The 14,197-nt window shown below is 51.5% G+C and overlaps 1 protein-coding gene across 8 annotated transcripts in view; it reads right to left on the minus strand.

Moving 5' to 3' along the window:
* Positions 1-252: 252 nt before the first annotated feature.
* ERN1 (endoplasmic reticulum to nucleus signaling 1) overlaps positions 253-14,197 on the minus strand; it is an 81,695-nt gene continuing 67,750 nt past the window's right edge. Inside the window, exons 16-23 of one of the 8 annotated variants that reach the window (XM_027624825.1) lie at positions 13,730-13,829; positions 13,243-13,442; positions 12,641-12,788; positions 11,277-11,404; positions 8,852-8,975; positions 8,355-8,422; positions 7,785-7,814; positions 253-501 (exon numbers count right to left, since the gene is read on the minus strand). In XM_027624825.1, the coding sequence (XP_027480626.1) occupies positions 397-501; positions 7,785-7,814; positions 8,355-8,422; positions 8,852-8,975; positions 11,277-11,404; positions 12,641-12,788; positions 13,243-13,442; positions 13,730-13,829 (903 nt within the window). In that variant the 3' untranslated portion in view covers positions 253-396. Of the gene's footprint in view, positions 506-1,893; positions 1,966-3,190; positions 7,815-8,354; positions 8,423-8,851; positions 9,029-9,273; positions 9,360-11,276; positions 11,405-12,640; positions 12,789-13,242; positions 13,443-13,729; positions 13,830-14,197 lie in introns of those variants that run through there. The other 7 variants (XM_027624827.1, XM_027624826.1, XM_027624823.2 and 4 more) reach the window with 7 other exon arrangements.

A 14,197-nucleotide genomic window follows, 5' to 3' on the forward strand; every position in this document is an offset into this window, starting at 1 on the left:
GGAGGTGGGTGGACAAAAGACAGAGCAGCAGGCAGAGAATCCATCTCCTTTGCCCCCTCAGATTGTTGACAGCACAAACTTTCTAGCCAGTTAAAGTCACCAGTGACCCAGCACTGTCCTTCACCTTCCAGGGCACGTGTAGCAGTCTTTTTCTGGGATATTTTCTACCTAAACGGTTAGTCAAGATGGGCTCAGCTGGGCTGCAGTGTTTAACCCAGACGCCTCAGTGGCTTAACACAAGGGTTGGTTTGTTTCTTTATTTTACTGATGAGAAGTCTGTTCTGAATCAGGTGACTTTTCAGGGCAGCCTGCCTTCTGTGTGGTGCCTGCATGATTCAGGTGGCTTCCATTTTGTGTCATCTCCATCTGTGGCCTCCACGATGGCCGGTCCCCACGTCAGAGGAAGAGAGAGCTGGAGGTACCGATTACCTCCCCTCCCGCCTGTTGGCCAGAGTTAGTCACGTGCCTCAACCTAACTTCCGGCAAGGCTGGGAATGCTGTCTACCTAGGAATCCAGAAAGAGGAAAATAAGATTTGATGAAAACATTATCTCTGCCACTCCAAACATCCTTTAAAAAAAAGAAGAAGAATTAAAGGCAATAATTCAAGATATCCTATTAGTATATGGTGGTTTTTGTTTTTTTTTTTTTAAGTAGGCTCCACACCCAATGTGGGGCTTGAACTCATGACCCTGAGATTAAGAGTCACACACTCCACCGACTGAGCCAGCCAGGCGCCCTTCCTACTGGTATATGAAAAGCCTCTGAATGGTGTTGCCGTCAATAGGAAATCTGTCTTTAATCCATCATTTCCCAAGTTTATTTGGTCATCAAGTGCTTTTTCCTAAGTGCAGTATTCCTTGGAACTGGCATTCTGAGGTGAACACTTGTCCCAAATGAGTCAACTTCGGCTTATATAACCACTTAGAGCACCTGTGTCTGGAACAGCGGACACCCCCGGCAGAATCTCAGAGAACACCAGCCCAGCCCCCTCCAATCATCAATAGCTCCTTCGAGGTGGCCCTCCCCCTCCCAGCTTCCTGTGATTCACACCCAGCCAGGCAGCCTTTTCCAGGAACTCACTGAGGTGAGGAGCAGGCCTCAGCCACAGATGCTTATTTGGAAGGGCCCTGAGTGCAACCTCTGACCCAAGGAAGAATTTCTTCCTGATCTGCTGGGGATGTAGGATGGGACCTGTCCCCTCTGCTGGATTCCTCCAGAGACCCAGCTCTCCCTCCCTTGCCCAGCCTCCTCTGGCACTGTTGGGCAGCTCAGGCTCCCGCCTGGACCCTGCTCCCCACTAGGCTAGCTGAAACCCTCCGGCACAAGGGGCAAAGCCAGCCCCTCGTCACATGACAGATGGCTGAGGCCCCAACAGCTCTGCTTTCAAGTGTCTGTGGCAGTTCCCAAGCCCCTCACGGCCCTGCCCTCCGCCCCCAACCCCATTGTAATGTCAAAGGGCTTCCGATCATCCTTTGGGTTTGGGCTCCGCATTCCAGCTTCTTGATAACCTTCTGGAATTTTGACTGGGTCATGAATCACATTCGTGATTAGTAACCCTTTCCAGGTTTGTGTTGCCGGCAGGCAAACCCAATGAGCACACGTCTGTGGCTTCATCCAAGTTGCTGAGCAGGCCTGGCTGAACCGGGGGAGGCAAAGGTTGGGGAGGGCAGGGAAGAACACCTACTGGGCTCACCTGCCAACCCTCTCAGAGGCCAAGTTCACTCAGCTACTGTCCGCCAGCCCAGCCCCTCCTGTTTCTGGAAACTGCTCCCTCTACCCCCCGCCATCTTTTATTATGGTTTCCCAGGGGCTGCCACATCCTTACCAGCCCTGCTTCCTCTGCCCCCAGCTAAGTGGCCCAGATGCGAGATCATCTCCCGATCTTTGGCCTTGGCGAAGGGTCCAGTCAGTGTCTCGCTAAAATGAGATGTTGTATGTTTTTGATCTGAAGGGAAATGCTGGTCTGCAGGGGGAGAGGAATAAGGTCAGGCACCGTGCCTGGCCCAGTGGGAAGGGCAGACAGGTGGGGCTGTCAGTTGGCTCTTTTCATGAGCTCTTGTAGCTCAGGCATGCACCCAGCACAAATGACAGATGGGACAAATAATAGAAAGAGTACAAGTCGGTGCCTTTGCTGATGAAACGCTGTTGTGTAAATATACACATTTACCTAATGAAATGTATCCAACACTCAGAAAAAAGCACCCTCTTTGCAGCCCAACACCGATTCAGCATGCCAAACAGCAAACCCTGCCTCAGTGGCCCAGAACTGTCGCCCTGGCCATGCCAGTGTCTCGACCACGTGCTGGCCTCCCTCTTGAGGACCCGCGCCTGTCTCTGTTCTCAGAGGCAGCTAAGGGTGCTACCAGAGGCCCCCCTCCCTGGCCTGGGCCAATTCCAAATGTGGCCCCTGCTCCGGCCTCGCAGCCCTCTGGGGACTCCAAGAGCTATTTCTGCTGCTCCATTGAGTGGCAGGAGGCAGTGAGTGGGCATCAACAGCATCCTGCAGCTCCCTTGGGTTTGGGTGTGTCCGTGATCCAGAGCTTCAGAGCCTGTGTCCATGGTTGTCAGGCACGCTCCTGGGGCCTTGCCGAGCCAGAGGGATGGGACGTTGGCGGGCAGAGCAGAAGGAGCCAGTCCTGGGGCTTTGTGAGCTGTCCCTTCCTGTGATCCAAGAGAGAGGAATCTCCTCTGCTTTTTCACCAGATGGAAAGGAAGAAGCGCACTGGCAGGATTCTAAATTCCAGACTGTCCGCTGGCTCATTCCTTGGCATGTGGGTAGATGGAGTATGTGCCCCTGACACACTCAGGTCACTGCTTTCCCGGTACGGCACCGGCCGAGTTACTGAAGTGGTTTTAACCCCTTCATGGGCTTCTTGGTCCCGGTTCCTCCTCACTCTACACCCCCCACCCCCAAACTCTGCTGGAGTCTCATTCTCACCATGGGGCATTTTGGTCCCAACCTGGCCAGCTTCCTGGAATTCAGCCCAAACCAATACTTTTGCGGACTCCCTGCAGGGTTTCAAAGAACCTTTCCCTGTAGTCACCAAGGAGGACGTTCCAGCCCCCTGGAATGTGCCTCGGACACTGGTGGGCAACTGCACCCCTCTTACCCCCCAAGTCAGCTGCTCACCCTCACCATCCCTACAGCCAGGAAAACAGCCAGGAATGACCCCAGGCCTGAGAGTAGGGGTCAAGTTTTTAAGAAGATGAAGCCGACTTCCAGGTCTAAAACTACCTTTATTTGTGGTTGGCGCTGCGTAAGACGCCTTTATCAATCAGCAGAATTATAAAACTGTACAGGAGGTACAAAAATAGGCTGTTTAACTTAGATAATTACCCTCACATCAAGCTTTAAAAATACACATAAAAATTGTACAATCTGGCAGTTTATAAAATATAAAGCTAAAAAGAGGATTGTAGGTTCACAGAGAGGATTCTATCACACAATTAACACATACCCATTAAACAACTGTCCACAGAGAAGACACAATGGCACAGAATTTTTTTTAAAAAATCACTCAAAAAATAAAATTTTTACACTGACCAAATTTCTCACCCTTTAATGATAAAACTACTGTGAGGCGTCCATCCCATGGAAGGACACAGTATAACTTTTCTTTTTCCAGTTTTAAAATGGTCAGGGGTGTGTTGTCCAAAACAAATCGGATATGCTTTAAAAGCAAGTGCAATTATAGCCGGATATACGTCAGAGTAAAAATTAAATAAATATAAATAGGTTAAATAAATAGGTCCTGGCAAAAAGAACACTACGTAAGGTTTGCATTTGAGAATGCCGCATGGTTGACTGGTAATGCTCTCTAGGTAAGTGGGGATGCCCCCGTCACAGCTTTTGGGATACTGAAAAGGAACACTGTACCCGCCAAACACATACAGAGCACAGGGTGAGGCGAGTGGGGTGGGGACTTTGGCCGGAAGTGGAGGTTAAGGCTGCCCCAGGGGGAGGCTCATTGCAGATGCGCTCTTTGTGGTTTCCCAATGAATACAGAAAGGATTTACGCGCAGATACAAAAAACTGGAACCAGGGTTACTCGTGGGGGAAATCACTGTTTCATCAAGAAAACAAAGTACAGGATGAGGAGACACTTTGGTTTAAAAGATCATAGTCCAACCTGGGAAGGTGGCATTTTGGCTCATCTGTATGGGACACCCAGTGACTTTCTTCCAGGAAAGGCCAATGCCGGGCCACACTCAGCTGCAAGGACAACTCCAGGACGGTGAAGGAATCAGCAAGGAAGAGACACTGGGATATATGAAGAAGAAGGAGTTCAGACGCTACAAGAGCAGAGGATGTAGAGAGGCTCTGTCCAGGTGTGCTGTGCTGGCTCTTCCAGGGCTCGCGGCACAGAAGGCAGCAGAAGGCGAACCAGCCTACCTTCTGCGAGGACCTCCAGGCTGAGGACCCAATACACAGAGCGGGAGAGCGAAAGCACTCAGGAAACCCAAACCCAGCCGGAGCCCAACTTCTGAAGAGACAGCGGCCAAGAACAGAAAGGCCTACAACCCAGAGGCCCCCCACATCTGCGAGAGGCCGATCAGCAGCCACTGCATCTTTCACCGTGGTGTGAAAGAAGTGCAATGGTCAACAAATCACATTCACACAAAACCTTGCCCAAAGTTGATTCTGAGCAAGGCCTTTTCTTCTAGAGTTGGTAGAAAGAAAATACTTTGCGGGGCCCACTAACCTGTGGATCTTCTAATCCGTGTAATGGGTCAGAGTGAGGTCTCACTGGGAAGAGCCTAGGACGGCTACTGCACGGAGCGGGAGGGTTGAGGGAGAGCCCCTCTGCACCCAGGGTTTCAGAGACTTACCACGGACACCAATGATCCCCCAAAGTGCAAGTGCTCTGATGCCTAGTGACGTGGGAGCTCTCGATAAACTGCAGTTAAAAGACTCAAGAAGCAATCGGAGAAATTCCGGCAGGCGTGCCAAAGACAGATTCAACACAGGATTTAATGAGAGTGTCCCTGGGATTCCCAACATATATGACTAAATTCTGTCATGACAATGAAGATAGTGTACTTCTAAAAAGTTAAAACAGCCTTCCAGGAATCGTGCTAAAGATCAAATAGCTCCGCTGTGACAGGATGCACAAGGCTGCAGAGCCCTGTTCTAGCAAAGGACAGACACCTTCTCATTGTGCAGAGCACAACAGGAAACCAGGATTCTAGAGACGAGAGAGAGATGTGGCGGAGGATGCCCGAGCAGTTTGCACGACCGGGGTCCACATGAGACCTCTTCAAGCCACCTGAGGGGCTGAGGAGTGACCAGGTTCCTAAAAGTGACGGAGAGAAGGCTGATGGAGGACAGCTTCTCCTGGAGCCCTGATCTTTACTGTTTGTCGTCTCTCTCCCTCTACGCTCTCACAAAAGCAGAGGTTTTGCCTATCTTGTTCACCTCTGCGTCCCCAGCCCCTCGGATCCAGCCTGGCTCACCCCACAAGTACCCAGAATCCAACACATCGAATACATGAATTTGAGAAGGTGGGTGGCTAGAAATGAAGAGAAGCAGAAAAGGCATGTGAAAAACAGTTGTCCTGGAGACAAGCTGGGCCCGAACAGCGAGACGACACAAACCCTGGGCAGCCAGAAGTGACTGGCTACTCCCCCAACGACACCGTTCGGCCACAAGACAGAAGCAGCACAGAGAGCCGACAGCCTGCCTGTCACTTGTCGCACCTTCTCCACCTGATTGCCTGGTGGGGGGGGGGGGCATCGCCACTCAGGCCTGGCCGCAAAGTGACCACAGGGCCACAGGGACAATGGCATGGATGCAGCAGAGCAGGAAGAGGGCAGGCATCTGGCCGGGTTCCTGAAAAACGGGCGGTATGGCAGAAGACTCACCACAATGCCAGTCCAGAACACTGGGGTTCCCAGGTCTAGATGAGGTAACCGGTGAGGGTGGAGGATAACGCAGATGGAGGATAATGTGAATTTAAGGAAAAAAGTGACTCCGGGCATTATGAAAGGAAGGGAACTGAATTCTACGAAGACAGAAGGAGAGCTTTTGAGGAGTGGCCCTCAGTCCAATCTACCATCAGGAAGCATTTCACAGAAGAAACAGTGAGTTCTCGGTCCGTCAGGAACATCCTCACTCCCGAGTGGAGTCTTCAAGCTCCCCAGCCCTGAATGAAGCACGGGGACCCACTCCCCTGGCTGGACAAAGGACACGGGGAACACCTCCACACTGTAGCCTGCTCACATTTAACTGCTAAGGCTCTCGGTAGAGGAAAAGACAGGAATTTCTGACCGAAACTAAAGTTAAAAACTACACTAATTTTAGCAAAAAAAGATATTGACATAATTTAGGGAATATTACTTTGAAGTTGTTTAATGGATGTATATAACCCTGCTATACTGTTTTACTCCCGCAGCAGAGCATGTTCTGAACGTGAACGCTCTCTCTGGAGGGGGTGGAGACTTTTGGTACCCACAAAATAAAAACTGAATTATGTATCTTGCATTTATCTTCTTCACAAGGAAGCTTCAAGTTCAGCTTACTTATGCTAACATAGCATTCTACAGTATGATCAAAATATAAAGTTATTAAAATCTGCCAAGAGAAACATTAAAGTCTGCCCATGGAGCCCGGGGTGACCCTGGCCTCTTCTCCCGACCCCCTGGGCCGTCCTGCTGGCTCCAGGGATGGAGGAGCCTCATTGCCCACCTGCTGGCCGAGGACTCCCCCAGGGTGGCCGTGAGTGTCCCATTTGGCCTGCTCCCTTCTGGTCCCAAAGGCCTGTTCCTGCCTGGGTGCTGTTCTTCTTGATGGGGAACTTATCACCTCTTGCCCCCAAATGCTCCTAAACATCCCCCAAATCCACCAAAGGTCACCGATGTGCTGGGCTACCGTGGACTCAGGACAGAGCGTCCTCTTCGTTTCTAAGAGGTCTGCAGACACGGCCTCATGTTCCAGTGTGTGGTGCTCATCTGTCCCAACGCTGCGCCTCACACTCAAGACTCTTGCTGCCCCCAAGGAACACTGGTCAGAGTGAACTGGGAAACTCTGGGCGCGTTCGTGATGAGTGAGGCATCTCCGGTCCCCAGGAACGACACGCTGTGAACGACTTCCTCCTCCGTAACACCCCTCACCTCTGGAGCCCCACTTCAAGCAGAAGCTGCGCTTAGTGCTTCTTAGGCTCGCTGGCCAGGGAGAGAGATGCTCCTGGTCCCGGACACAGGCAAAACATGGGATTCCCTCCTCTCTCTTCCTTACAGGCCCACAGGCTGACATCAAACAGGAAGTTGAAAAAAAAAGTGTAGGTCTGAAGCAAGTGCATCCAGGAGAAGGCGGAGGATGCTTCTGTTGCTGCCTCTGGAATGGGCCCTCCTTGGCAGAGGACCCCCGACTGCTGAACTTTCGTGGTCAACATCTTCCCAGCTCCCTACAGGTCAGAACGGGTCATGGTTCCTGCTTCCTGGGGTCGGCATCATCCCCTGCTGGCTGCACTGTGGACAGCTCAAGGCACTTGGTTTGGGGAGCCTGGTCTCCTTGCCAAGCTGGGAGGCGTCAGGCTCGGGCTTGTAGAGACCAGGCCCACAGTCACAGCTGGGGCCACCAGAACGGAGGACCACCCTGGCTCAAAGGGTGTCTGGAGTCACTGGAGGCCGGGGCTCTGGGGGCTCGTGGAAGTAGTAGGGCTGGAAGAGCCGCTCGTGGCTGCACGGCTCCATGGCCCGGTAGGTGTGGGAGAGGAGGTAGGGGAAGCGGGACGTGAAGTAGCGCACGAAGTCATCAGGGAGGGAACCCAGCGTCTCCCGTACCTCCGCGGGGAGCTCCCGGTAGTGGTGCTTCTGCAAACAGGCGGACACACAGACACAGGGGTTAGCAGCTGGAAAGCCCAGGAAGCATGGGTAAAAGATTCTCTCGCTAGTCAAGGAAGATAGAACGTCAGTTGGTTCTCTGTCAAAGAGAAAAGACTCAGATACTCAACGGTCCATCCGCCTACATTCCCTGCTTCCCCTCATTCAGGAGGGCGCCTCAGAGCTGAGTCAGGCCCAGGGCTGGGGAGGCAGGAAGGAGCTGCCCTACCAGAGTGGCCCACTGGCCAGATCCATGTGGAAAGGTCCCCATCAAGGGAGTTTATGCCGTGCTGTCTCAGACAGGAACAGGGCACACACAAGTCAGCAGAGACCACAGATGACACCAGACAGCCCGCTTCCCAGAGCGAAACTCCTCACCTCAACATCCGGAAGAGAAAACCCGTCTAAGGGAACAAGTTGGCCCTGCGAGGTCAGAATTCTAGTACGAATGGAAGGACCCACAGAGAACAGAAAGGAGAAAGATGGCTGTAACCCCTGTCACCGGGACCACCGGGGGTTCACGCCCCTTACCTTGTTTCTCATGGCTCGGAGGAGGTCTCGAACGGAGCCACCTTTATAGGTTCTGAATTTCCGCAGATCTAGGGAAAAAACAAGGAATGCAATGTAACAAACCCATTTCTAAAGAAAAAAAATTCCCAGGGCTCCTGGGGACGAGCGATCAGACTGAAACACAACAGAACTATGCCACGCTCGGGGTTAAAGGAGTGTGTCCCCCAGAGTCAGCCTGACCGAGGGCAGCGCTATGAATGCCACCTCTGGGTTGCACCCACAAGTACAAATAACCATTAAGAGCACGGCACCCGTCACTAACCTGTCATTCAAAGAGACGAAAATGAAACCCACATCAGTGTAACAAACCCCAGAGGACACACCCACAAAAGCCTCAACCCTGAGAGGAGGATCTGGAGCCCAGACTGCCTGGAACTACCAGCAGAGCTTCTTAGAAATGGCTACTACTCTTGAAACGTTTCCGCCAACATGCATGGCTGGGGCGTCGGCGTGGTCACCTGTTTGCAGGGGGACGGTAATGTTCTCCCTCCAATCCATCTTCACCACAGCTCTCCCGCCTCGCTCCAGCTGCTTCACTATCGGGCCGTCCAGGGACTCCTTTTCTATTCGGTCACTCACGTCCTGTGAGGGTGACAAGGGCAGCAGATGATGGTCAGGGTGTGGAGGACCGGAAGCTGGAGGAGCGACACACACACACAAGTCACAGATTGGTCACTGCCACATGAGCCTCGGGCCTCAGGACTGACAGGAAGTGTTGTGCCTCGGTCCCTCCCAATCAGTCACCCTCTCCCCCACGAGTAGCCCCGTCTGTGGCTCACTGGGGAGAGACCCACACAGACCACCCCGTGACAGGGGGAGGTGTCACACCTCTCCACGAACCCTAATGCCGCACCCACGTCTCACCCCTGTGCACACACACCGCATCTCACACGGAGCCGTAGTGCAATCAACGTTCATCAATGAACAACAACAGCAGCTCAATTTTGATTTGCATCTTGGGCTTTTCTGTCAATGCAGGGAAACAGGACATGCTCAGATCCACAGCCGGTCCGCACTCCTCATACAAAGAGTTAGAAAAGACGGATGAAGGCCTCTTTGAGAGGAAGAAAGTTGCTGACAAGCGTGTGGGCTCCGGAGGCCCTGCCCTAGCCTCACACCCTGCCCTGTGTCTGAGGGCCACAGCCCAAGCCGAGCTCGAGGTCCGGCAGCTGAGGAAACGGAGCGAGGAGCCCCACATGTTTTGATGCAGCACAGACTCACTGGCCATAGTCTTTTCTTTCTTTGATGAAGATGAAGCCAGACTGGCTGACTCTCAAATTTACAGTGGCTAGAGGAAAGCCCTGGACGCCCTGTAGACACACACTTCTGCTGCAGAGCCGGGGTGGCTAGTTGAGACAACTCGAGACATGTGTGTTCACATGAGAGAAGGCTTGGAAAAATGAAGAGTTTAAATCTTAACCCACGGTAGGCTGGAGGTCCCTTTGTGTGAGCTTTATTCTTGTTCTACATCTTGTCATCATCAAAGGAACCTGGCTACTTTCCAGAAGTCCCTTGAGGACACCTGACCTCAGAACTGTAATGTTATGACCCGTGGAACACAGTGAACAATCCTAATGTCCCTGGAAAATGGCACGAAACCCTAGCTTTCCCAATCCATCCAAACACTTAGTAAGCACCTGCTACATGCCAGGCAGTGCAGACACAGCAATGAACCGGAAGCCAACCACTGCTGCCCTCAAGGAGCTTCAACACTGGGGGCTAAGTCTCTAGTCAGATTCCAGGACAGGGCGATGGTCACTCCTAAACCCAAGCTTCACTCTGACCCAGCCCCGGGAAGAAAAGCACTGAGCCCGTGTGCTTGCTTTCCAGAGCTGGTGTGCTGGGTACGATGTGTTCTGACGAGCTATGCTGAACTGACACCGGGGAAGACTCTGAGAAACACGTTCCCTTTCTACAAAAGCCACTGGGCGGGCAATACCACAAAGCCTTGAAACAGCCAAACCACCGACAGAGCTCATGTCTACTGATCCTATTAATTTCACGTCTCAGAATCCAACGTAAGCAAAAAGAGATCTGGACAAAGATTAGGTAAAAGAGGATAGAAAGAATCCAATGTAAGTAAATGTTTAGATTTAGGAGACTCGAATGAAATTATATAATGCCTAAGATTTGCTTCACAGTAATCTGAGGTGGAGATTCGAGGAGGGAGTAGAGGTTCAGTTATTAATTGCTGGAGCGGGAGAATGGATAAAGGGGAGTTCATGATAGTATTCCCTCTACTTTTGTGTATATTTGAAAGTTCCCATAACCTAAGGTTTTTAATTTATGGCACATCCATAGGATGAAGTACCAGAGTCATTAAAAATTTAGAACTTTAACATGGAAAAAGAGTATGTTAAAACACTACATTTACAGGGGCGCCTGGGTGGCTCAGTTGGTTAAGCGACTGCCTTCGGCTCAGGTCATGATCCTGGAGTCCCGGGATCGAGTCCCACATCGGCCTTCCTGCTCAGCAGGGAGTCTGCTTCTCCCTCTGACCCTCTTCCCTCTAGTGCTTTCTATCTCTCATTCTCTCTCTCTCAAATAAATAAATAAAATCTTTTAAAAAACAAAACAAAAAAAACTACATTTACTACTGCAAATACTACTAATGCTATTAATACTGTAATGAAATACTGTATCAAAATATTAGGTACTGAGAAAAGAAAAGGATACAAAATTGTATATACAGTTTGACCCTAATCACACTTTTAGCTATATGAAGAAAATATGTTAAAACGCCAACCATGGTTATCTCTTGGTTATGGGATTAGGAGTCATTTGTTTCATTGTCTTTTGCTCTGTTTTTTAAAATCTGGGAGAAGTTAAATGAAGGCTTTTGATTAAAAAAATACCCCAAAACCAAAAACCCAAGAGACTGACCTGAAAGAACTGCAGCTGCTTTTCCAGGCTCCAGAAGAACGGATGTTTCAGCACGTGCTTCGCGGACGGGCGTTTCTGAGGATCCATTGCGATCATCTTCTCTATTAATTCCCGGGCAATGACATCTTCTACAAAGGAGGAAAACAAGCAAGGAACTCATTATCACTGGCCCACAGTCGCCGTGAAATACCTGAACCTTAACAGCACGTGTGCCTTTTGACTCAAGATTCTACCGACCGGAGCTCACTGCAATAATGGAATTAAGAACAAACGTCAGCTGATGCGGGGGTCGGGTCTGGGAAAACAAGTAATTGGAGATACCCACTAGTGGAGGCTCTGGTAATGCTGCCTCCAGGCCCTGGGCTGTGCTCTTAAAATGATGATGCCCTGTGGAGCACCTGTGGAGCACCGATCAACAGGGAGAGGGGTTCGATGGCATGTCCGATTTACCTCCATGTTTTACAAAAGGACGCACCCCTGTCTAATTAGAAGACTGGAATAAGATACACAAAGGTATTAATAGCAGGAATTCATCACGGTGTAAAGGAGTTGTGGGTCTTTATGCTAACCTTTTGTTTCTACAGGGAATAAGGAAAATTAATCCATGAGCAAAACAGTAAGTTAGTTTTAATTTTTTTTTAAAGATTTTGACTGAGAGAGTGCACACACATGCGCGCAGGGGAGGGTCAGAGGGAGATGGAGAGAGAGTCCCAAGCAGACTCCATGCTGAGTGCAGAGCCTGATGTGGGGCTCGATCTCATGATCCTGAGATCATGACCTGAGCCGAAATCAAGAGTCAGACGGTTAACCGACTGAACCACCCAGGTGCCCCAGTTTTAATTTTTGAAAAAGGTGGCACTGGGTGTCATGGGTCAATTATAACACAGGAAACCCTGAAGTCAGGAAGAAAGACTTGTTGCCCCTGCACCCGGACAGCAAGACCCAGCCTGTCTGTCCCCAGCCCAGACCACACCCACTGACCACTGGCCTGCACACAAGAGTTTACAGAGCATGGACTGTTTTCCTGAATGTCGGTGCAGGAAGGGACCTCAGGTTACTTAACCCCTCACAAGTCACAAGCAGGAAAATAGAGGTCCCCAAAGGGGGCCTTGCCCAGATCACACAGGTCATTGGGTGACCTGAAGGAACCTCAGAGCTGCCAGGCTTTAGGAGGAGGTGCTCCAAAGACAACCTACCCAACCTTCTACCAGCTTTGGAATGAGTCATCAATTCACGGAGGCCCACAGGGCAAGCAGTTGGAAAGAAGGGCCTCGGGGGGCACAGAGCCGGCACCCTTCCAGGCCAAGGGTCCACCTGGGCAGCTGGGGTGGCTCCCGACCCCTCCCGCCCTGCGGCCCGCTCACCGTGCTTCTCGGGGTGCAAGCAGTCGAGGCTGTAGGCACCCAGGAGGATGTTGGCCTGCCGCTGCAGGGACTTGCCAAAAGGGTGGCTGCCTTCCGAGATCACATAGTAAAAGACACAGCCTGCAGAGAAGATGTCCACTGTGTAGGTCTGAAAAGAGAGGCAGGGTGTGAGAGGCCTTCTGGAGAATTCTCATCCTCAGCCTCAGCAGCAGTGAGGACCGGAGTGTTGCTGCCGCTTCTCCCACCTTGAAGGGGTCCCGGGAGACTCGTCTAGCATGTTGGCAGTGCCCAAAGCTGCGCCGGCCCCCGGCAAGGGCTGAGGGCATGTTGGCGTTCACAGCGGGGAACGTGGGCTCTAGAGCTGATGGGCTGGGGCTGGAAGTGACTGGAAAAGTTGGGGGGGGGGAGAGTAATTGCCCATATATGTCCCTTTCATTCGTCTGAATGGCAGACCATATGGAAAGTGCCAGCAGCATGCTGTTCACACAGAAGCTCTTTGACAAAGAAATGTCATTCTTCATGTGCCACAGCCCCCAAGTCTTAAATTCAGAGGCTGTCACTCCTGAAGAGGCAAGAGGCTGAGAGTTGTGTCCAGTGCTCACCGGGTTGTCCTTGCAGTCTTCGCTCAACATCTCTGGAGCGATCCAGCCTTCCGTGCCCGGCACTCCTGAGCGGCGGCTGAAACTGTGCCGGCCTACCGCCAGCTTCTTGCAGAGGCCGAAGTCCGAGATCATGGCCTTGGTCCTGCCATGCGCGTTGGGCATGGAGAGGAGAATGTTGTGGGGCTTCAGGTCTCTATGAACTAATAGAACGCTCCAGATCAGTCCCATATTTACCATGAGTAGTGTCAGGGAGGGCACTTTCTCTGACTCCCAGCAGGCCTGCTGCCACCTCTAAGGGTTCTGGTCTGCGACTATGAAAGGTTCCTCCTCAAATTCTTATTGTCAAAAGGCCACCTAAAAACCCCACGTGCATGCCAGCGATGAAGCATAGATTCTCAGCAGAGGGATGCACCACGCCAGCAGTTGGCCACCCTCCCCAACCTACCCCCTCAGCTGGGGTGCGGCCTGGGAAAGGGAAGCTTCTCACCAATGTTGAGGGAGTGGAGATGGGCCAGGCCTGAGGTGGTCTGCTGCAGCAAGGTGATGGGCTCCAGGCCGAGGTGGGCAAAGTCCTTCTGCTCCACGTACTGCAAGAGACACCATGGCCAGGTCATGTACAAAGCCCCTCTGCAGAGAGGGGCCCCTCTGCACAGCATGCTCTTTCTTTCTTTCAAGTGATTCAATTTTATTTAGAAAAGTCCTGCCTGCAGCTTTTTGCTTTAACATTTGGGATTAGGTCAGCTCATTTTCTTTGCTCCTATTTTAAGAAAGAAATGGGAAGTTTTACTGACAACATTCTCTGCCCAAATCCACATGTGCCAACAGACTTTCTCCTGAAGCTATAGGCTCACTTAAAAAACCAGAAGTTCTGGCGGACTAGTATACAGTGATAAAGGTAAGAGAGCAAGGAATTCAAGTTCATGGCCTCATAGAGGTAAACCTGCACGTGCAGCCA

The sequence above is a fragment of the Zalophus californianus genome, chromosome 16 (genome assembly GCF_009762305.2).
Source record: "Zalophus californianus isolate mZalCal1 chromosome 16, mZalCal1.pri.v2, whole genome shotgun sequence".
Lineage (NCBI taxonomy): Eukaryota > Metazoa > Chordata > Mammalia > Carnivora > Otariidae > Zalophus > Zalophus californianus.